General features: G+C 35.8%; 4 protein-coding genes across 10 annotated transcripts; 2 read left to right on the top strand and 2 right to left on the bottom strand.

The window, feature by feature from the left end:
• Positions 1-1,078: 1,078 nt before the first annotated feature.
• LOC105254321 (methionine-R-sulfoxide reductase B1) lies at positions 1,079-4,782 on the top strand. Of its 3 annotated transcripts, none has more exons than XM_011262928.2 (3): positions 1,079-1,428; positions 2,449-2,621; positions 4,232-4,782. In XM_011262928.2, the coding sequence occupies exons 1-3, from the start codon at positions 1,352-1,354 to the stop codon at positions 4,417-4,419; spliced, it is 438 nt and encodes a 145-aa protein (XP_011261230.1). In that variant the 5' UTR covers positions 1,079-1,351; the 3' UTR covers positions 4,420-4,782. The 3 variants fall into 3 exon arrangements, with proteins under 3 accessions (XP_011261230.1, XP_019884022.1, XP_011261231.1); XM_020028463.2 differs by lacking the exon at positions 4,232-4,782 and adding an exon at positions 3,425-3,896 and having other exon boundaries at positions 1,081-1,428; XM_011262929.2 differs by having other exon boundaries at positions 1,085-1,428; positions 4,268-4,782.
• Positions 4,783-5,198: 416 nt separating this feature from the next.
• LOC105254322 (serine/threonine-protein kinase PAK 3) lies at positions 5,199-14,775 on the bottom strand. Of its 3 annotated transcripts, none has more exons than XM_011262930.2 (10): positions 13,327-14,775; positions 12,420-12,615; positions 12,005-12,016; positions 11,026-11,194; positions 10,798-10,924; positions 10,606-10,723; positions 10,232-10,515; positions 9,664-10,159; positions 9,365-9,583; positions 5,199-9,263 (listed from the first exon to the last, which is right to left on the bottom strand). In XM_011262930.2, the coding sequence occupies exons 1-10, from the start codon at positions 13,380-13,382 to the stop codon at positions 9,180-9,182; spliced, it is 1,761 nt and encodes a 586-aa protein (XP_011261232.1). In that variant the 5' UTR covers positions 13,383-14,775; the 3' UTR covers positions 5,199-9,179. The 3 variants fall into 3 exon arrangements, with proteins under 3 accessions (XP_011261232.1, XP_011261233.1, XP_011261235.1); XM_011262931.2 differs by having other exon boundaries at positions 10,606-10,714; XM_011262933.2 differs by lacking the exon at positions 12,005-12,016.
• A 535-nt stretch (positions 14,776-15,310) lies between these two features.
• LOC105254323 (protein farnesyltransferase subunit beta) lies at positions 15,311-17,877 on the top strand. Its single transcript, XM_011262934.3, has 7 exons — positions 15,311-15,432; positions 15,665-15,772; positions 15,914-16,039; positions 16,145-16,383; positions 16,491-16,791; positions 16,855-17,096; positions 17,242-17,877. Exons 2-7 carry the CDS (start codon positions 15,668-15,670, stop codon positions 17,429-17,431), a joined length of 1,203 nt encoding a protein of 400 aa, XP_011261236.1. The 5' UTR covers positions 15,311-15,432; positions 15,665-15,667; the 3' UTR covers positions 17,432-17,877.
• Positions 17,878-18,244: 367 nt separating this feature from the next.
• Positions 18,245-21,381, bottom strand: LOC105254324 (abl interactor 2). Of its 3 annotated transcripts, none has more exons than XM_011262938.3 (5): positions 21,303-21,381; positions 20,074-20,739; positions 19,316-19,642; positions 18,942-19,199; positions 18,245-18,800 (listed from the first exon to the last, which is right to left on the bottom strand). In XM_011262938.3, the coding sequence occupies exons 1-5, from the start codon at positions 21,364-21,366 to the stop codon at positions 18,637-18,639; spliced, it is 1,479 nt and encodes a 492-aa protein (XP_011261240.2). In that variant the 5' UTR covers positions 21,367-21,381; the 3' UTR covers positions 18,245-18,636. The 3 variants fall into 3 exon arrangements, with proteins under 3 accessions (XP_011261240.2, XP_011261238.1, XP_011261239.1); XM_011262936.3 differs by having other exon boundaries at positions 21,240-21,367; XM_011262937.3 differs by lacking the exon at positions 21,303-21,381 and adding an exon at positions 21,019-21,229.
• Positions 21,382-21,742: the final 361 nt, after the last annotated feature.

Below are 21,742 nucleotides of genomic sequence, written 5' to 3'. Positions count from 1 at the left end.
GAAAATTCTTACCATATGGACGCTATTTCGAATATTACAATCGTTTGTGTTCGTATAATAATTTTTTTCAAACGCAAAATATATTTTATCTCGATATGTGGACTTTGTGGAAAATCTTTGTAAAAACGAAGAAAAGTGGAACGCTTGAAAATATTGTTATAAATAATATTGACCATGGTCGGGGAGACGCTATAAATGCTTCGAGATACATTGCACCAATGAGAGTAAAGAAATTTTGTTACTTTTGTTCCAGTTGATTAATTAAACGCTTCGAAGCATCTCTAGCGTTTTCCAAATCGCAATTATTTACGTATTCACACTTCTGTTCGTGTCATTCACTTTATAGGGGGCGTTAGTTCACAGAGAAAAATTTTCAAGCTTCACATAATTCGCATATATAATCTTAATAATAAGATTGCTAGAATAAAGAATATGTGACTGATATAAAAACACTGCCTTTTTAAAATTATTTTGATATGAATTTAAATGTGAAAAAGAGAGAAAATAAAACATAATTAAAATTTAATTAGATCATAATAATAAATAGCTTCAATTGCACTCATATTTTATGTTAAATATATACTTATATATTCATCAAATCAACGAATATACTTGGAGATAATTAGAAATTGACATGACCGACATCGTTTACCAATTCACGCCGTTATAACACATGAAAATTGAATTCAAAAATATACAAAAAAAAAACACAAATTTAATGTATATTTTCTCAATTAGAATAATTAATATTATAATATTAATGAAATCAATATAAAAGATTGAATAATAAAAAATAATATTTCATCATACTACTTATTTTAATCCCAAAATTTAGTCGTATAATCACAGATTATTACCTTATTCAAGTAACCTCACAGCGCGCAAAGTTAATCATAATTATGCTTTCAAAACAATGATAAAACTTACGTTATATTTTATCCATTATTTTTGAAGGAAGAAGGTCGAGATTCTGCCCCCGGCGACGCTTCTAGTTGTCGCGTCAGACGCCGTCGTCGCTCGCATCGGTGGCTGGAACGTGACTGGAGCGCCAGAAGGGGTCATCGCGTGAAACGCGGCATCGCGGTTCGGAGTTCGGAGTTCGGAGCGCGGTTCAGTCGGGTCCGGCGCGGCGAAGTTGGCCGTTTTCGAGGTGCGCGTGTGCTCGGGAGAGCGGTTTCGAAAGCAGGTTCCTCTCGGAACGACGTAAAGCGCGGCAAGATCGTCCCAGAATCCAACTGTCACGTGAAACCGCGTGCCTCTCGCACGCGCACGTTCGGCTCGTGCAAGACCCCCGATATCCCGTCTCAAGATTCTGCGACTCACGCTCGGAGCTCTTAGGAGGATAACGACGATGGTCGACAAGGAGGAGGCGCGGAAACGCTTGACGCCGCTGCAGTGGCATGTGACGCAAGAAAAGGGCACCGAGAGGTGAGAGGTTCCTTCCACCAAGAGGCGCGAAACTCGAATCAAGTTTCAACGAAAACCACGATCGCCCCTAGGTCCATTTTCGAGTACCCTCCTCACGGGAAAATGATCCGAATGAAAATCGTAGGAAATTTTGAATCGGTCTTCACATCTCGCGTAGTAGATTTTGACTTAATTAAAAATGCAAATCTTGCTCATTGAATCATGCATTCTAATCATTCTTATTTGCAGGCGCGACCAGTTTCCCGTTATCACGCTCCGACGACGCGTTTAATTTCCTTCATCGGAGAAAAAGAGAAAGATAGATGATGCTATAATAGTCGAAGCGTATAACATAGTTGCGCAACGACGATAACATAATAGAAACTTCGAACTATGCTAATTATATTGGTGACACAAACGGATGTTACTCGTGGCGATCCATATTTACACAACTTGCCAGATAATTTTCACCCCACTCCATTTTTCAGATTTAAAAATATCTCATTTGAATCTTGAACACAAATTTATAGTATTTGAAAAAAAACAACTTATATTAATGAAATAATTATATTAATTAATTGATTAAATAAATTTTTTATATATATATTTATATATAATATAAATTTATACATAAATTTATATATAACTATTATATATAATATTATTTATATATAATAATTATATATTTATATATAAATATTTATAATATATATAAATGTTATATATAAAATTTAGTATTTATCCACAACAGGGTTAACATGGTTATCAGTACATGCTTTTGCAAATAAAATCGCGATATGACGTAACTTACTGAAAGATATGTCATAAAGTCACGTTCCCGCGCGATTAAGTTCAACCTTAATGTTAGACGATGTATAACCGAAATAACTTTTTCAAGAGCGTCTGGCTTTGAGAGAACTTGTCCCTCACGGCCAACAGGTTTAAAAATAAACAATATGTGTCATGCACGGTTTGCTCCCCCTTTTTTCCCTCTCCACGCGCTATCCCAACTCACCCTCATTCTTATTCTTTATTTCGCAGGCCGTTTACCGGTTGCTACAATAAGTTTTACGAGAAGGGAATGTACACTTGCATCGTGTGCGATCAGGAATTATTCTCCTCGGACACCAAATACGACAGCGGATGCGGTTGGCCTGCATTCAATGAGGTTTTGGATCAAGGACGCATTAAACTGACCAAAGACACGTCTCATGGTAAGCGATTACGGTCTTCGTTAGCGTATCTTTTACAGTGCATTCTCAGAATGGCATTCTACGGACATATATATAAACATTTTGCGTTTGTTTCAACATTAAACATGCACAATCCCTTTAATAATACGCGGGTACACTCGAAATTGAACTGTGACAATTATCAAAAAAGTCTTGTGTTAACGAGTTTGTACCCGCGTTTACTATTATATTTACAAAATTATAATCGTAACGTATGTTTCATACATAATTATATACTTGTAACATTATTGAACCTATCCTAGTCATTTCATCTATTTATTTTGTGTCGAAAGTGTAGAGATTTCTTTATATATTTTCAATATGTTTCTCTCATATAAAATTAAATTTTTCATATCGCAAATTTAAAAAAATTATAACTTTAATTATAATAATTATAATTTTATTATAATTATTATAATATGATTAATTTTATTATAATTTCTTAATTATTTCACTTCCATTCACTTTTATGTGCCTCTTTGATAACATATTCGTGAATGCAATTTTTTTTGTGCACATATGTTTAAAAAAATATTTGGATATTTAAAGAGACAAGTAGAATATCTATATTTATATGTGGTTCTATTAAACTTTAGAATGTTGTATATATTAGATGAAAATTCTCATTCTCTCTTCCCGATTCCTGCATGTACTTGCTTAGAGTGTGATTGTGTTAGACTTACATCACTTTTTATATTAAACGTAATGTGCTACATTATATATGAAACTCATTAAAATGTATGATTTAAAAGATAAAAGTATTTGCCATATATTTTTACTTTTAGAATGCTGTGTATAGCTGTGCTACGAGGTTTTCTTTTTAATTGTTCAACAAATTATAACTTGCGACACAAATAATAATACATATCTTTTTTTCTTAGCTGGAAATTCTTAATGCTTAAATATATAAATAGATATTGCTTTTTACGACATATCTGTTTGATGCAAATAAAATTCCTTTGCTTTGATGTTATCGTTGTAATCGATAACACAGTTGAAATAATAATATTTGTATGTTTTAATACTCACAGCTAAATATATAATAAGTATCTCTGCTTTTGCAATGTAAATGCGCTTGATATAAAGAAATATACTTGCACATATGAGCAAAATAAACTACAATAGTTAAGTAAAATGTAAAATATATTGTGTAATTTTTTGCCAAATAAACGTACACGATTGGAATTGATAATAAACGGGATCAAAAAGGTCAGTTCATGTATAGAATGTACAATAAAACCGTTTCGTATATATGTGTACGCACTTTTTCATTATTATTCTCTTTTAGTATCATAAATGTTACCTATTCTTCTCATAATCGGGGAATCAATTCTACTTCTTTTATAATTTAATAGCTCTCTTTAGATCACTTCTATTCTCAAAAGTGTATCACGAAAAGGGTGTCGGTCTGCGTCTAATCACACTCTATTATTCTTTCTCCTTTTGCCTTCCTTGAATTCTCCTTGGCTACTACTACTACTACTACTACTACTACTACCACCACCACCACCACCACCACCACTCTTCACTCTCATCACTGAAAAATAAACACCACTGAAAACCGCGCGTCACGTCGAATTAAACGACGCTAGTCGGCGGCAATCTACTACTGCTGATCGCAAACCCAGATATGGTGCGGACCGAGGTGACCTGTTCGAAGTGCAATGCACACCTGGGACACGTGTTCAACGACGGGCCGAAACCTACGAGGAAACGTTTCTGCATCAATTCCGCCTCTATAAGCTTCCATGCAGCGGGAGAAGAGAAAAAGTCTACGTAAAATAAGCTCTCCTTGTTGCTTATTATTATTTTATAATACTTCCGATTTATGCGACTCACATATGAGATCATATATATGTATAAATATGTTTATACTTCGTGTTATAAACATTATAAAATACCTCCGATTTATATTTATATGCATTGTAAAGAGATAGTGTAACAATTATTATCGCCAAAGGCTGTCTCTGTAAAATAAAAGTTTGTTATTATTATTATTATATATATAGGGAATATTTTATCACTTTTGACGCAATGCGAGTACAATATCGCCATTAATCCTTCTATGTCAATTACTATATATTTTCTTTTGATTTATTCTATTGAATTATATACAACTTTTGCGTATATTCCTTCTTACAGCTTTTGCAAAAGTTTATTCCATTTACATGCAGAGATAAAACGTTTCCGACCGACTTTTCACACGCGACGAGAAGCTAATTCTATGTTATATCAGTTCTGAAATCTCTGCATTGTGTACTGCTTACCTTTTCGATATTACAAATATAGTATGTACAGATCCGTATTAAAGAGAACAAAGTTAAACTCCCACACAAGATGTATCTATACTATGATGTGATGCGAGAAAGCGCACGATAATGAAAATGTCTAATAAAAGAAATGTTATTTTTTCAATAAATGCCATATGTAATATATACCACGTAGTCTAATTTAATACATCAAATAATATAAAGTAGAAAAATATGAAGTAGATGATGATTTTTCTCTTAATATTATATTAGGCAGGGAGGATATATTTCATACTAAATGAAGAACATATTTGTTATAAAATGTTTCCTTATATTGTAACGTTTCAAAACAAACTGAAAGGTGTTATAGTACAATATATGCGCAAAATTCTAGGCATTATTTTTACAATTCATTACTCCTTTTCTGTTTTTTTTTTTGCACTCCTTTACTTTGAAATTTTTATCGTCACAAAAATTTCAAGTGTTCTTCCTGAGAGACCAAATTTCTGCCGAATGTTTCCCGATAAATGCGTTTCTTTCTTACAAAAGTTAAAGTCGAACGAACCTTCCTCCGTCTGGAAGGATCGAAGCTTCTTTTTTTTCTTTCAATCTCAGCAGTAAAATAGCGACTTTGTTACTATAGGCCTACTACTTCTTTCTTTCATTCGGAGATCACAAAGCATTTTCAAAAACATCGTAAAATGCTACAATAAAACATGCATACACACACTTAACATGATTCGCATATTAGGAACCTATTTTTAAGAACCTAAAAAATAGAGACGAGATACGTAGTCCACATAGCAAATAATTAAATGCAATTGGAAGGATCGTCAAAATATGGATGCATAATCGGATGCAAAGATGCCCGCATTTTCTTTTTACGTTAAAAGATTCGCCTGCTCATATTTTTTCCTCAGAGCTCTCATACGTTTGCGATTCGTTTGTCAATGTCAAAAATAATGAATACTTTCGTGATGCATCACTTATTATTATTACGATAAGGCATGCTTGGTACAATTTTTGTACTTTATTTACGCGATAAAAGGATCATCCGGTACCATTATCAGCGAACGTCTATCTACATGCTAAGATGCGCTTCAATCAGGGTGTGCATCGATCGGGTGATATTTCATGCAGGCAATTTTGCATCTCGCGCGACCCGATTCGCGTAAGTAAAATTATAAACGTTAATTATAATAGCTGCTGATATATAGCTGTGGTATATATTTGTTAAAATATAACTGCCGCGAAACAAAGAAAAGAATGTAAATAGAGAAGACAGTCGCGCCGAGATATTTGTGAAAATGCAGGACCTCGCTCTTCTTAGTGCTTCTGATCGTCAACTTTAACCCTGGGGATCGCACCATTCTTTATTTTTATATATTTTTTTCACACACTCATACTTTTTTTCTTTCGTTAATACTAAAACGTGCGCACGTTATTTTGTCTCTTGTCAACAATCCGATCGATTTTAAAGACGGACGCCGAAGAGGAGATTAACGCGAAACGTGTCGCGGAATACTGAAAAAAGGGGGTGCATATTTAATTATTATTCTATTTCATATGGTACTTGAAGTTTTTCTAAAAATAAATGGCATCAAGTTTCTTTCGGCATTCCGACCCTAAATTCGATAGTGAATGTCGATGCAAACTGAGCTGCTTCCGCTCTTTCTCGATCAAGTACAGTCAAACTTTATAAAAATCTCTAATCAGGCTTTTCTTCAAAAGATGATACTATAAAAAAAAAAGGAAAAACAAAATAAACTCGTCGAAAAATGGATACGCTGTACGTACGATTATTAAATAATGTACGGGCTTTTCCCTCTTTTTCATCTCATTTCTCGTATGCAATATAAGTATATCGTTAATTTCTCGATTTATAACTATCGTAATTATATTTTCACATGATTTCAGTTAATATTAATTTATATACGAGTCCTATACATATACATGTATAACGAAAAACCTCGTCGACCGAGTCATCTATCCACCGCGCGAAAACCGGAAATTGGGCAAGCATAAGCTACTCGCGTATTTTTCAAACTCGAAAGAAAGAAAAAACAAACGTCGAGCTCGCGTTATCCGGAATAGAACACGAACATTCATTTAGAAAAAATTGTTTCCTTCTTCTCTCGACATTTCTTTTTTTTCTCTTATCATAGAATCAAAAGTTTTACAAATAATTTCTCGCAATTTCGACATTCTCGCATTCGAAGTCTTCTTATGATTGTATTAACGTTACAATAAAAAATGTATGCGCATCAGAATCTGCAAATTTTGCTTGTATTCTATCTATGCTTTCTATCATTGATCTCATCTGTCGAGCTGTCGCCTTTTTTTACTTTTTGGGCTTTCACGCGACAGATATTTCAGTCGAATAACGGGCGACGTATGTAAAATGAAGAAGATAAAAAAAAAGAACGATACGAAAATCTAATTACCTAAGATAATTAAATGTACTTCTAAGATATTCGTTTCTTTCGATGACGCGATGACGCTCGGATGATATATAATACAACATTAGGAAAGACATATCTCGATAATGTTCGATGCAAATACAACCATACATACGTAACCACAACTCGTTCTACACAAAAAAACGTACAATACAACTCAACTCCATTATACGTGTATGTGTGTATATTCGATTATTTGTTTCTCTTCTCTCTCATGATGCTAAAACGAAATATTACGTATCGTAATACGGTGGTTCATAAGAAATCTAACGCGAGTTTTCTTTTTTTTTTTCTTCACGTCTCTAAACGACAAGACAGGCACTTTATAGTGTCACAAAATGCTTCTACGTCTGAACCTTGTTTTACAGTTTCATATCAATTGTCCGCTCGTCTCTCATATCATCTTTTCTTTCCTTTTTATTCTGCAAGACACGTTAAAGACAATTATGTTGGACTTATAGCGAAGAACACACGTGATACGGACAAACAGTTTGCCCTCGGAAAGATGTTCTTATCGACTAAGTAGTAAACCTTGGTAAGTTTCGCGTCTTAACGTGTCTCTTCTTCTCTTTTTTCTTTTTTAATGGCGCAAATGAGAAAAAATACTCATCTCTTCGTTCATAAAGCTCTAAGTTAGCGGCCTCAAACGAGATATGCAATTCTTACGCAATCGGCTCAGAGCAAACCAATTTTTCTATATTGTAAACGCCAATATAAATTGCGATATTTTTTTATAAGAGAAAAATAATTGCTAAATTAATTTCTCTTTTCAATAGAGAAACTGAATCAACAACGAATCAAATATAATCAATGATCAATTGACGTGAGTCTTGAGAACGTTGAAAACAAATTGTACTCTACCGCTTACACATCTATTCGTCGCGCTAATCGGATTAAAACACACCAAAAACATATTGCTCTGTTTCACCGCGTAATCTCTGTCGAAAAATACAAGTCCGACACGAAGACCAATTTTCTTTCTGTCTACGATCTCTCATTAAACAATAATATATATTAGAATAGGTCCTATGCACTTGTTCACACATTTGTTTGTGGTATTATCTATTAAGATTCTCGCGCTATAAATAATATGCGTTTCTTGCTAACTCTCTTTCCGATTTGAATTTTTTTCTTCTTTCTTTTTTTCTTTTTAGAGAGTCAGTATAATACTAGTTTTATATTTTTAGAAAATAACTGACAATCGCTTGTATTTCCTCGATGACAATCTATCAAAATTGCGGCAAAAGCTCAGGCAACAGCGTACATATCGTAAAACATATTTCATTTTCTTATTTCCTTTCAAGACTAATCTAAGACTTTTGCGAGTCCAGTTTTACACGCCCCAATTGTAATTAGATTTTTTATCGAGGAAAACAAGATCTCTGTCATTAGATCGCTCATAGCTCTTTCTGATTTAACTTTGTTGTTTGCGCTCGCAACATGCGAGAATCGAGCATTTTTTTAACTGTGCAACCGCTCTCTCGATACTCCATTACGGTATCGAATATCTATCTATCTATCAATCTATATGCATACGTAATGAATATATGCACGCGTATGTGTATACATGTATATGACGCCGCAAATAAAATAATACTCACATACGATATACACATAGGTATGCATACATACATGTATATATATATATGTATATTTATTCATTTATATATATATATATACGTTTATATTTATTATTTATTATATATTATTGAATTATTGTGCCGTTTCCGTTTTGGGAGGGTGATTCATTATTTCTTTCTTTCTTTTTTCGCATCGCGTTCGCATAACCGCACTCATGTCTTTTACGACTACTAATCGTACCACTGCCTCTTTTAATGACCTTTGGCAGCTTCTTTCGCTGCCATTATTAAAGGTGTTAACGAAGCTAGTGGCCTGGCTAATTTCAGAAAAGGATGCTGCAATTCAATTTAAACACATATTTCGAATTAAATCGACTCGAGCGAGAAATATGAAGAGAACATTCGCGTTCTATATCAATAATAATGATTTCTCTTACCTTTAACAGTTCGGAAGCCGCGGACCGTTTTTCCACCTCAACTTCTAAACACTGATCTAGAAAATCTTGAAATATACCCGACAGTTTGTCTTTTTCCTTGATTTCCGGCTTGCCATTCGTCGCAATCAAGTACAAGGCTCTCAACGGGTTTTCATTCAGATACGGTGGTTCACCTTCAATCATCTCGATCGCCATTATTCCCAATGACCATATATCAACCTGTGACACCAAAGTACAATTGATTTATTACGCTTTCAATCCTTTACTTTAATAATTGATAATGATTGTATGTAATCTACCTTAGGTCCATACTGTTTTCGTGTCACTACTTCTGGTGCCATCCAATACGGTGTACCGACCATCGTCGTCCGTTTGCTCTGCTCCGGCGAGATTTGCGCGCAAAAGCCAAAATCCGTTAACTTCACCCCTCCGTCCAGTCCCAGGAGGATATTGTCGGACTTGATGTCCCTATGTATAACCTGATTGCAATGAAGGAACTCGAGTGCCTGCAATACTTCTCTGCACACTGCAGCAATTTGACCTTCGTCCATACAAGTCTCGGTCACAACATCCGTCAAGCTGCCACCTGGCAAATATTCCATGACTACCCACAGTTCTTCCCCGACTAAATAACTATCCAAGTAATTTACAACGTTCGGATGCTTGTTCTCCCGCATTACCAGAATTTCGTTTATTATAAGCTCTTTCTTTGGCTGTTGCGACAGATTCATTTGTTTTATTGCAACTTCCATGCCAGTGGATGTTTCTATCGCCGTATACACCGTTCCCGAAGCACTGCAAATTGTGATTGTTAATTAGTACAATTATTCATTATTAATTTATAACTCATTTTTTTCCACGTCTTACCCTTGTCCGATCTTTTCCATTTTTGTGTATTTTCTATTAGGGTCTCCTACGCTTACAATTGTTCTAAGCTTTTCTAATATTTCGTCGTCTGACATTTTCTTCTTTCTAGCTTTATCACCTTGTGCCGGTCGCGTCTGATCGGTCGTTGTTGACGTCGGTGTCGCTTGATTCTTATTTCTATCTAACTGAGACTGATGTTGCTGCTGTTGCACGCCGTTTCGTTGCGGCGAGCCCAGCGTGGTCGTCAGGGGTGGTGGTGGTTCCTCTTCTATAGGTTTTGTGTACTGTGCAATGAAAGTGAAACGTTGCAGATAATTGATAAAACAATTATTGACAAACTAATGTCGCACATTTCTTAATCATATTAAACTTACGATCGACTTCGTACGTTCCGGTCGGGCGGAGATCGGCGGAGGAGGCGGCTCATCTTCTTGTTCCGAGCTGGTCGCACATGCGTCCGTTGGCGTACTACTCGGACTACTACTGCTCACCCTGTAACCGTTGTCGTTTCTCAGAAAATATTTAAACTACCAAGGGACAAAGGCGTAAAAGTGTAAAAGACTCACCTGCTCAACGAATGTTGGGAGTGAGAGCTTCCAGATGCCTGGGACATTGCTTGGCCGCGAATACTTCCCACACCTGTACCGATACCGATTCCCATACTTCGAGGACTACTCGCCCTTTCGATCGGAGCTAAAGAAGTTTTATTTATCGTTAATATGGTCACTAGTAATGTATTGTGCTAAATTTAAATTATTTCTTTATAGGCAAACTATTGATATCTCAATACTTACCAACAACTCCCACCATTTTAGTTGTAGTCATATACTTGGAGCCCTTTGCCTCCTTACTGCTACTATCATACCAATTTAATACATCCAACACAGCCTGTGGGTTCTTCTTTTGTTCCTGCTTACTAATGTTGCTAGACATAAGCAATCTTGCCCATGCTTCTGGCATACCCTAACAAAGAAATACACATTATGAGACAATGATGATTATTATGTTTACTCATAACAGAATGATTATTATGTTTACTCAGAACAGATAAATGGTAATCTGGCAATTCTGGTAAACTTAATACTAGATTCTAAAGCGCACTCTGTATTAATTCTAAATTTTGATTTTTAAACATGCACATACTATAACTATATGATGTATAAAAGAATAAAAATTAAGAAATATTTCTGTTTCATGTATATTTATAGATACTAATAACTTTAATTCAAGACATCAATCAAGAACCTATATTTGTTTTTTGTCATTTGGATATATAACTCAGAAAATTTTTAATATTTAATATAATTTTGTTCTGTAAAATTTTACGATTTAAAAAAAAATTTGAAAAAAATACTCTGAATTTTATAAAATATTTATATTTATTAAATATTTTATAATGTGTATATGTGAAATTTTAAAAATTTAATAAGTCAATATTTAATTTCCTATAAAACTTATTACTTGAATACATGCTTGGTTCTTAGTTTCAATTTTAATAAAAAGATAACATAATATATAAACAAAATAAATGCAATTTAGCTATCTTATTTGCTGTGCCGAAAATCACTCTGTGAGAAAGAAACAAATATTTTTATATGCAACGTCGACTAAAGCTTGTATTAATCTACAGAAGCGACTATGTATCGACGTACTCAATGGAAAAAAATGTAAACATCTAATTTCATAAAAAATCGCAACGGAAAGAAAGTGTTGAACCACGTGGTGTATATGTATGTACAACAGGCACAAACTAAACGGTATTAATTTACTTACTTTTAGTGGCAGCTTGGAAAGAAATACGTGTCTTGTTAGTTTAGTTATGTGAAAATAATAAGATATAAGAAGCGTCGGACAAATTACCAAAGTACCGTTCTCGATATGTTCAAATGTATATATAAATGTAAGAACCAGTGAATTCATATCTCATTTCGATCAGGTACGGAAGATCCATGTGATTCTCACACACAAGAGGATACAATACAAAAAATAATATACAAAAAGATAACAAACAATATAGAGTAATTTAGGTGTAACATAAAATTTCCTTTTTTTCTCCATCGCATCTCTCTCATAGATAATCCGCACCGTGATACAACAGCGAAGCGGTAAGCGAGTGCATTTTGAACAATAGAGTGTAGAGAGGCAATTGTGCGAACCGCGACTGTGAAATCGCGAGAGAAAAACCTACCGTGAATTCACCGGTGACAGCATCAAATCCGACGTGCACAGTGTGCTCGAAGTTCGTAGGGTAACTAATATTCGGCTTGTCCTTGTTCTCCTTCACCTTTATCTTGCCCTTTAACGTCTTCTTCTTACGTTCATCAGAATCCGGCTCCTTAGGCAGCGGACGCATGTCCACTGGTAAATTAGGCGCTGATTCCCCCCTGAAAATGTAAACAATATTAATAGATTTATCCCAATCACAAATTAATGACTATTCAATTATCTTGTATCAGATGTATTAATAGTTTACATTTTATTGCAAATACTTAAAGATTTTAAAATACTATTGTTGGCATAGCGTTCTAAGATATAAAAATTTGGTAGTTTGCATATATATGTATACCAAATATGCGGAGACACAATGTTGAGATTACATCTAGACATCTTTTATGAGGGTCTCCCACAGAAGAAAGTGAGCAAGAGATATTATTTTTAGCAAGCTCTCTAGCTTAATGCCTTTCTATTCTTAGAAAATGTAGAGACTTTTATACATATTGCATAAAAAATATGAAAGTTATGACAGAATTTATAATTCCGAAAATTATGAATTATTTTTTAAATATATAAATTATTCTTTTGTAGTTTTTTATTTACATAAATTCTTACAATACTTATAAATATTGTAAAACATAAATTACAATAATTTTATGTTGTACAAATTATATGGATGAAATAATTGTTATCCGATTAAATAATTATAATTTTTTTCTCTCGATGCAAAAAAATTCTCAATAATTTTTACATAAACATATTGTACAAATATCAACAAACGTAAGGTTAAGAAAGTCTCACAGTATCCGATTGTTTTTTGACAAATCAATTATTGATACAAATTTATATTTTAAATGAATAATGTGCAAAGTTGCAAGTACCTGTTTGATGTCAATCGAACAGGGGGTGCCGGGGGTTTGTCTTCCTCATCTGACATGTTGTATCCGCTTCTGTTCCTTTGTTGCCAGTCTATCCTCCGTTGCTGCGTCTCTACGTCTTTAATTGAACCCGCGTTCTGTCAACGCGCGCGTCTATATATATAATGAATAGAGATACACCTCTCGCACCTCGTCAATCTCGCAGCTTTCACTTTCAACGGCACGAGAATTTCCTCGACGAAGAAATCCCTCCAGCCTCCTCGACGACGACGACGACGATGTTGCTACCGACTTCCCAGCCTCGGCAATACCCCCGATTCTCGAAAGGCACACCCGGTAGATGGATTTACAGGTGTAGGTGTCCTCTCTCTCACCGTGTCGCAAACGATATTCCTTATCGCGGAACGAGACTAATCATAACGACCGGCTGGCGATATCAGCCAAGACCGAGAACCTGGAAGCTTCCTCGTGGATGTCCCTCGATCTCGGCGCGAGAAAGAGAGAGAGGGAGAGACGCCACTTGACTCCGTCGATCCGAGTGGCCGCTGCTGACTGTCGTCGGCGATGGCGTCCGGCAGCGGCACGGGTCAATGTCGGGACGAGCACGGGGGACGCCGTCGAGGACGACGGCGAGCAGAAGGGAAGAATGAAAAAAAGAGAGAGAGAGAGAGGGAGAGAGGGAGCGTTTCCGAGGCGTGATTCACGCACGGGTGCCAGACACCCCGCCGTATCCACGGATCTTTCGCACGCCTCGCTCTCCCTCTCTCGCTTATCTACCTATCTGCCTCCCACTCTGGCTCGCTTTCGCGCGTGCGCCCTTTCCCTTCTGCCTCCTCTCTCTCCCTCCGTCCCTCGCGCTCTCGACAACGTTGTCGCGACAGCGGCGGCGACTCCGGCGACTCCTATCGTGTTCCTCGTCGCGCGCGGGCACTCACCCTTGCACTCTTCGCGAGCGAAAAGGTATAACGACTCGGCGAATCGGAGTAGAGCACGGTGGAGTGGGGCATATATGGCGCCCAATGGCGGATTTAGACAACACACCGAACGAACAGCGCTCCCTCTCGATGCTAAACATTAGAAAGGTATATCCTCTTGGCGAGATATGGCGCGAGAGGATCCGTAACCAGGACTTTGTTTAGCTAACGTGTAATCCGGCTCCGATGGCGCTTCTTTAGGCGCGTCCGGGACTCTTCCTCTTACGCGAGATCTCCATGAATTATCTCTCCTTCCATTTCCCCTCTCTGTTATCCCCCTGGAGTTTGACAGCTCGCCGCGTCACTCGCGCGATTAATCAACGTACGGACGCATCCTCCTCGTCGTCGTCGTCGCGCGAGCGTCACTTTCACAAGGGATTCCTCGACGATTCCGACGACGGAACGCAACCCGGACCGGACCCGGACACTCGCGTCTCACGATCTCTCGCTCTCCCCGACGACAAAGTCCGCCATCCACCCGCCGTTAGCGCTCCTCGCGAGAGAATGCGGGCTAAGGGCTCGAATCGCATGATCGGAAAACTCGCGACGGAATTCTCGTGTCAAAATTTAAAAAAAAAATGGGCATTATTTCGCTTTTTCAGCATGAAAATTATATACATATCTCTGTAATCTTATTAATTATATTATCTACAATTTAATTAATAAATTGAATTAATATTATGTCTATACATTTATATTTTATTTGCGTCAAATGTAAAGTCTTTTATGTCAATTATGTAAAATTAAAAGAGGTTTGAAAGAAAAGTTTTGAATTTTTGAATTTTGAAAATATGTGTAAAGAAACGGGAGCGTCCCGTTTGACCACGTTGCGATTGGCCACAGCCAATTATATCGACCTGTGCCTAGGGTAACCAGCAACGATTAACCAATCAGAGAATCCTATTTTGAATTGGCCAATTGGCGACGTGGTCAATCGGGTGCCACCCAAAGAAACTGCAAGTTTCTCAGCCAATCGGGGATTCGGCGAATGTGATAGTTGAAGCCATGCGATATCAGCCTTATATCGCGCTATGCAAGTGACACCAAAATTAGATAGGTTATGAATATAACTGAAATATTGGTTAATAATTGTATATATAGTATTATTTAATAATATATTAACGTAATTTTAAACGTGAGTACAGCATGATAACGTATCATGTAAAAATACACGGTACAAAATTCTGTAAATTCTGATATGTGACAAGAAAGGTTTTTAACCTGTAAACAGTCTCTCCCTTTCGGCAAATGTTTTATGATAAAATTATAGAATGAATTGTCTGAATTATCGTAATATCTTATTTTGAGCAATAGATTATTTTTATTAAAAGATTGTAAAGCAGATCATTATTTCTTGTTATTCACAGATTATGTCGGATTTGGAATTAGGCCTACACACAGGTCGAAGTTATGAGGAAGTATTAGAACAGCGACAAGATGATGAGGGATATAAAACTGCAACCACAACTGAGCAGGTAGATCTCTGTACAAAATTACACAAAATAAATATACATACTTATTTCATCGAATATATTATTCTATCGCATCATATGCATTTTTTAATGCTATAATATTGTATTAAAATTTGTTGTGTGCTATTGTAAATATCTTTCCAGGCTCGTGTCGAAGAGACAGTATTAAAATTTTACCGATCGTGCAAAGACACAGATCCCATTTTACTTAGGCCGAAGCACATCCAGTTTTTAAAAAAAGCAATCACTCATTTAAACGAAACTTATGAGGTATTTATTTTTACAAAATAATGCATATAAACATTGCTCTGTAAGAAGATTTGAAATGTTGTTTATAATGGTAAAAGATTTATCAAATATTTATAATGATGGTAGTGCTTAGACTCGAGCAGACCATGGCTCTGCTTCTGGATACTGCATTCGCTTGCAATATTAGGAGAACGCTTGGAAGATGAGGAATATTCCAAGATTGCGGGTTTTCTAGCCAAATGTCAATCGCCGACAGGTGGTTTCGGAGGAGGTCCTGGACAATATCCACATTTAGCTTCTACATATGCAGCAGTGAACACATTGTGCACTATTGGTACACAGGAGGCATATGATGTGATAGATAGGTAAAGTATATTTTACATATAAAATATACTTATTGTATTTTTTTAATAATATTGCTTTAAAACTTGTCATATGTATAGCATTGTTAAGATTTAGTTAATAATTTCAGGAAAAATCTGAAACGCTTTTTATCTTCTTTACGCGGAGAGGACGGTTCTTTCTGTATGCATGAAAACGGCGAGGTAGACATACGGGGAGCGTACTGCGCCCTCGCTGCTGCTAAATTGACAAATGTATATACACCGGACATGTTTAAGGACACCGCCGAATGGATAGCCAAATGTCAGACGTGGGAAGGCGGTTTTGGCGGTTGTCCAGGAATGGAGGCTCACGGTGGATACGCCTATTGCGCTCTAGCGGCACTCGTAATGCTCGGAAAAACAGAACTGTGCCATTTACCAGAACTGTTGGTAAGATTTTCTTTTACAATCGCGATTTTATTTTCCTTTACATGTTTACCATTTTTTTTGCAGAGATGGATAGTAAATAAGCAAATGCGTCTGGAGGGTGGTTTCCAAGGACGTACGAACAAATTAGTGGACGGTTGCTATTCGTTTTGGCAAGGTGGAACGTTCCCCTTAATCTCTGCTATCTTGTCAACGGGAAAGCCGTGCAGTACTTTCGACCACTGGTTATTCAACCAAGAGGCCTTACAAGAATATATATTAACTTGCTGTCAAAATCCACATGGTGGTCTTTTAGACAAACCGGGAAAGTATGTAATATTCTATACATTCCATATATTACACACACACGCAATCAATTTACTGTATATGCATACATTTGAATTTTGATGCCATATGTATATTTAAATTTTGAACATTTATCGGAATAAAGTCGTTTTCTTTCCTCTTTTTCAGAAATCGCGACATATATCACACATGTTATGTTCTTAGTGGACTATCAATCGCTCAAAATTCACCAATAAAATCGATTATTGGAATGAGACCTGCAAATAAGGTGGAGATAATCCATCCTGTTTATAATGTGGAATACTCTGCTGCAAAAAAAGCGCAAGAGTATTTTTCTACTCTACCAATACCCGATTGATTGAGTGTCTTAGCCATTTATAAAAATATATTCACCATGTTTGTATGTTTTTCCTAAAAAGAAGAAAAAGAAAAAAAATAAAATCTCAAAAATAAAACAAGTAATTTAAAAAAAAAAGATAGAATACATGACTGACCAATGATATCTATATAAAAAGTTATTTGTATATGAAATTCCATAATTTTGTGATAAGTAAACAAAAGCCATGTTATTCCGATGCGTATTGTTCAACACTGAAAATTGAAAAAGATTGCAATCCCTATATTAACTTTATGTTAATAAAGTCTATGAAAAAATTAAAATACAATTGTCTATTTACATTCCTTTATATAAAGTGCTTCTCTGATCTGAAATTTTTGTTTTCTTTTAATAGCATGTGATCATCTTGTTGCAAATGATAAAACACATTCATAGAGGTAAAAGATCTCTATTGCAACATACAATCTCTTATACATAGATAGATAGATAGATATATATATATATATATATATATATATATATATATACACATATATAGGGAGCGAGAGATACATAATTTATAGAATATAATACTATTATATAATTTAATATCTATTCCCGCGAAGAAATACTAAAAATGCAGAAAAATACATCTTTTTAATATAAAAATTTAACTTCTTAGTATTTGATTCGAAACTCTTGACTAAATTACTTGTGTTGATAATTAAATACTTTTATTTAATCATTTCTTCTTTGTCCTGTACATCAACTAAATATTGATGATCAATTATCACTTGGCATTTCGCACGATTATAGGCGCGGCAAGAATCGAGGACGTAGAAATGACGTAAAATCTATAGAGGAAGCTTGTGCTATTTTCTCTTTCTCTTTACATCGACTATTACATCGGATGCAGATTATTGATTGACACAAGTTCAAAGTACAATATTACTTGATACTTAAATTTGAATTCTTTTTGTACGTTTGTCAAATAAATTATGAAATAATACCTATAAAAATTACAACAAAATCATATTTTTAACGTTTCCAAGCTTCAAAAGAATGTCACCTGTCATACAAATCAATAGATTTGTTAAACGGAAAAGTGAAATGAATAACTTTTGTTTACATTATTGCAATGTTGAGGATTAATATAAATGCAATGAATAACATGTACATGTATGATAAATGTCTAAAAATTGCAGTCTTCCGATAATTATTTTGATATATCCAATTTTTGCATATAGTTATACGCATGGTTCGACATAATTGCCAGGAAATAATCCTGTTATTCCGTCCATCACCCCCTCCCACCATCCGTCGTCGTTCTTCTTGAGCACGTAAATCACAGAACTCTCTTGAAAACTTAACTCGTCCTCTTTATCCGCATAATAATCATAAATAGCCACCACTGCAATTATTTTTTTTAGTACATATTAGGCTACTGATATATATTATTACTATTTTATATTTATATGTATCAAACAACTTGATATTGTAACAAATAAATAAATATGAAAACAATGAAAACAGGAAAGAGATGAAACTCTACCTTTCTCAATATAATTTTTTGGCACCCATCCGGGCAGATCTTCCTCATCCGGCACAATCGGCATTATAGCACCAGAGGACGGAGTCGGTCTGCCGAATTGTGGATGTTCATCCTGTTCCGGTGGAGGGGGCGGCGGCAAAGGCGGACTACTTGCGCCGCTGCTACGACTAATCTGATGCGATAATCTGTGTGGTAGAGTGTGATGTCCAGTGTATTCTGTCAAGTCGCCACCTAGTCCAACCAAGGGCGAGGGTGGAGCTAGTGGCACAAAATTACAATACATATTAAATAATATAAGTATAATACATGTCATTATAGAATTATATAACATTATATGTTATTAATATTAATTGTTTATATTATTTATTACTTACGAGGCATACTGTTATGCTGCTCTTGCGCATAGCCCGCGGTAACACTAGGCGGTGCTGGCGGTGGCGTCTGTGGATGACTCTGTAGAGGATGTACCGTTCCCACTTGTGGCACAGTATGTTGACTGATGGTGTTAGTGTGCGCATTATGATTGACGTTATGACTCGCGTGGGACGTATTGTGAGCATGCAATGGTAGAGTGCTGTATCCTGGGCCACGATCTCGCCTGGGATGGCCGAGCGGATAGTTGGGCGCGTAGTGACTAGGAACTTGTGGTGGGGCTACCGCTGGTGGAGTCCTATATTCGCGGGATCCTTTACTCAACGTTCCTATATAAAAAATTTTGATATTATTCACTGTATCTTTGATTCACATATGGCATACACTTAATACATTGAATGTGACAAGTAGAATGGTGTAACATTTAGAAGCCGAAAGAAAGAAGAAACACACATGCAAGCAAAAAAGCAGTAAATACCTTAGCGAAATTTTTAATTTTTTTATAACCGCAACTGAAAAAGTACACCTTTACAAGTTTGTGTAGCACTCGTTCAATTTCTAACACTTATGCAGGGTGTCCCAGAGTGTTCCTGGGACACCCTGTATATACAGAATGTTTGACAATTTGTAGTGTAATTGCAAATTATTCTTATACATGACAATAGAAGAAGGAATTCGTATTTTTCTATTTAGCAAAAACTGTAAAACTTAAATCAAACATTCTGTACATATTGCATATATGTATATATGTAACTCTTACCAGTTCTCACTGTCTGAGGTGGTGTAGGTGGTTTAGTAGTAGGAGCAGGTCCTACCATAGCAGCACCTAAGCCTGAACCTGTAGAAGCAGCACCTAAACTTTGAACACTGCCTTGACTACCACCTCTCTGTTTGCTTCGTGGTGTGCCACAGCTACGCACACCATGTCCAATATCATCCAAAATTGTATAATCGATGCTCTTTCTAACATATTTAATCGGTTTTTCAGGATTTGCAGGAGCGATAATTTTATACTGCCGAGTTGTCATTTTGTTGGCTGTTAAGACCCCAATTTCTCTTCTGGCAACCTTCTCTTTGTGAATCATAACTGTCTGGGCAATATGATTCATCTGACTTTCCATTTCAGCGAGCTGAGACGTCTGCAGGTCTAATAGTTGAAGAAAATTGTAAGCCAGAGTATTTATTTGATATGCAACACTGGCTAAAGATTGCGTGGTATAATTTTTAGTTTCCTCCAATGCAATTCTCTTATTTTCCGCTTGAAAGTAGTTTGCCTCGCAGTATTCAGCCACTCTCTCCAAATTTGTATGGCTGTCGGCCAGATTATTCCTTCCTTCAGGAATTTCTTGTCGTAGAAGTGCCGCCAATTCAGCCATGACTTCAGAATCACTGCCAACTCCTGATGACACGCAATAGGAACCTGACCCTTCTCACAGATAATACAAAAGAAATATATATACATATATCATATGCAGAGAAATTATACTATAAATAATTACCATTTTTCACGCTAAAGCACAGGAATAATTATATGAAATAAAAAGACAAGCATACGCCTATCCTACCTTAAAAAGTGTATGTTTATATTTTTAAAATGATATTTTTATCGCTATAAACAATTAATCTATGTTTACAAAATTATGTTACTTCGTTTTCGAGGTGGATGCAAGGGGATATGTCAATTTTTATCAACTGATATACTTGCCACTCTCTTCTCCACGAAGGGAGTCGAAGCGAAAAATTAGATTATGACAGGGGCGGCGTCTAAAGAGATACGGAAAACAAGATGGACACTGCTAGAGGTGGTCAGAGGGATAGAGTAATGGATAGAGTCTGCTCACGCGATAAAGGTACGTACGTATATACGTACACAAACGAGTTGAACGATCTAGAGAGATAAAGAAACGAATAAAAAAATCAACTAACGGTACTCAGCCATATTGCCATATAACTACCAGCTACTACACAGCCTCATTAATTCATAATTACCGAAACTCCCGAAATTTACACGTATAAAAAAAGCGTACAGCGAGGAACAAAATGTCCGTGACATATCGTTCGCACAATCGAATCGCTGCGATATACATCTCGATACAATCGATACTATCGTTTGTTCTTTTCTCAGGACTTGAATTTTTATTTTGCATATCTTTTGTATATCTATATATGTTTTTTTTTTATTTTGAGTGTGTTCTAAAAACAAGCAAAATACATATATATTATATATGCATGTGTTATATATGTGTACGAGTGTGTGAATTTGGGCATTTTGAATTGGCCACGTGGTATCTAGACATTCGTATGTTCATGACTGTTGATTAAAAACAAATTCAAGATTACTCCTTGCATCCGTCATTTTAATATACACGTTTATTTTTTCATCTCGTGTATTATTTTTAATTAATTGTGATTTTACATGCATATGTATG

The sequence above is a fragment of the Camponotus floridanus genome, unplaced genomic scaffold (assembly GCF_003227725.1).
Source record: "Camponotus floridanus strain SB8 unplaced genomic scaffold, Cflo_v7.5 scaffold160, whole genome shotgun sequence".
Classification (NCBI taxonomy): Eukaryota; Metazoa; Arthropoda; class Insecta; order Hymenoptera; family Formicidae; genus Camponotus; species Camponotus floridanus.
The sequence above is the reverse complement of the archived record's forward strand: the minus strand, read 5'-3'. Positions and strand labels throughout refer to the sequence as shown.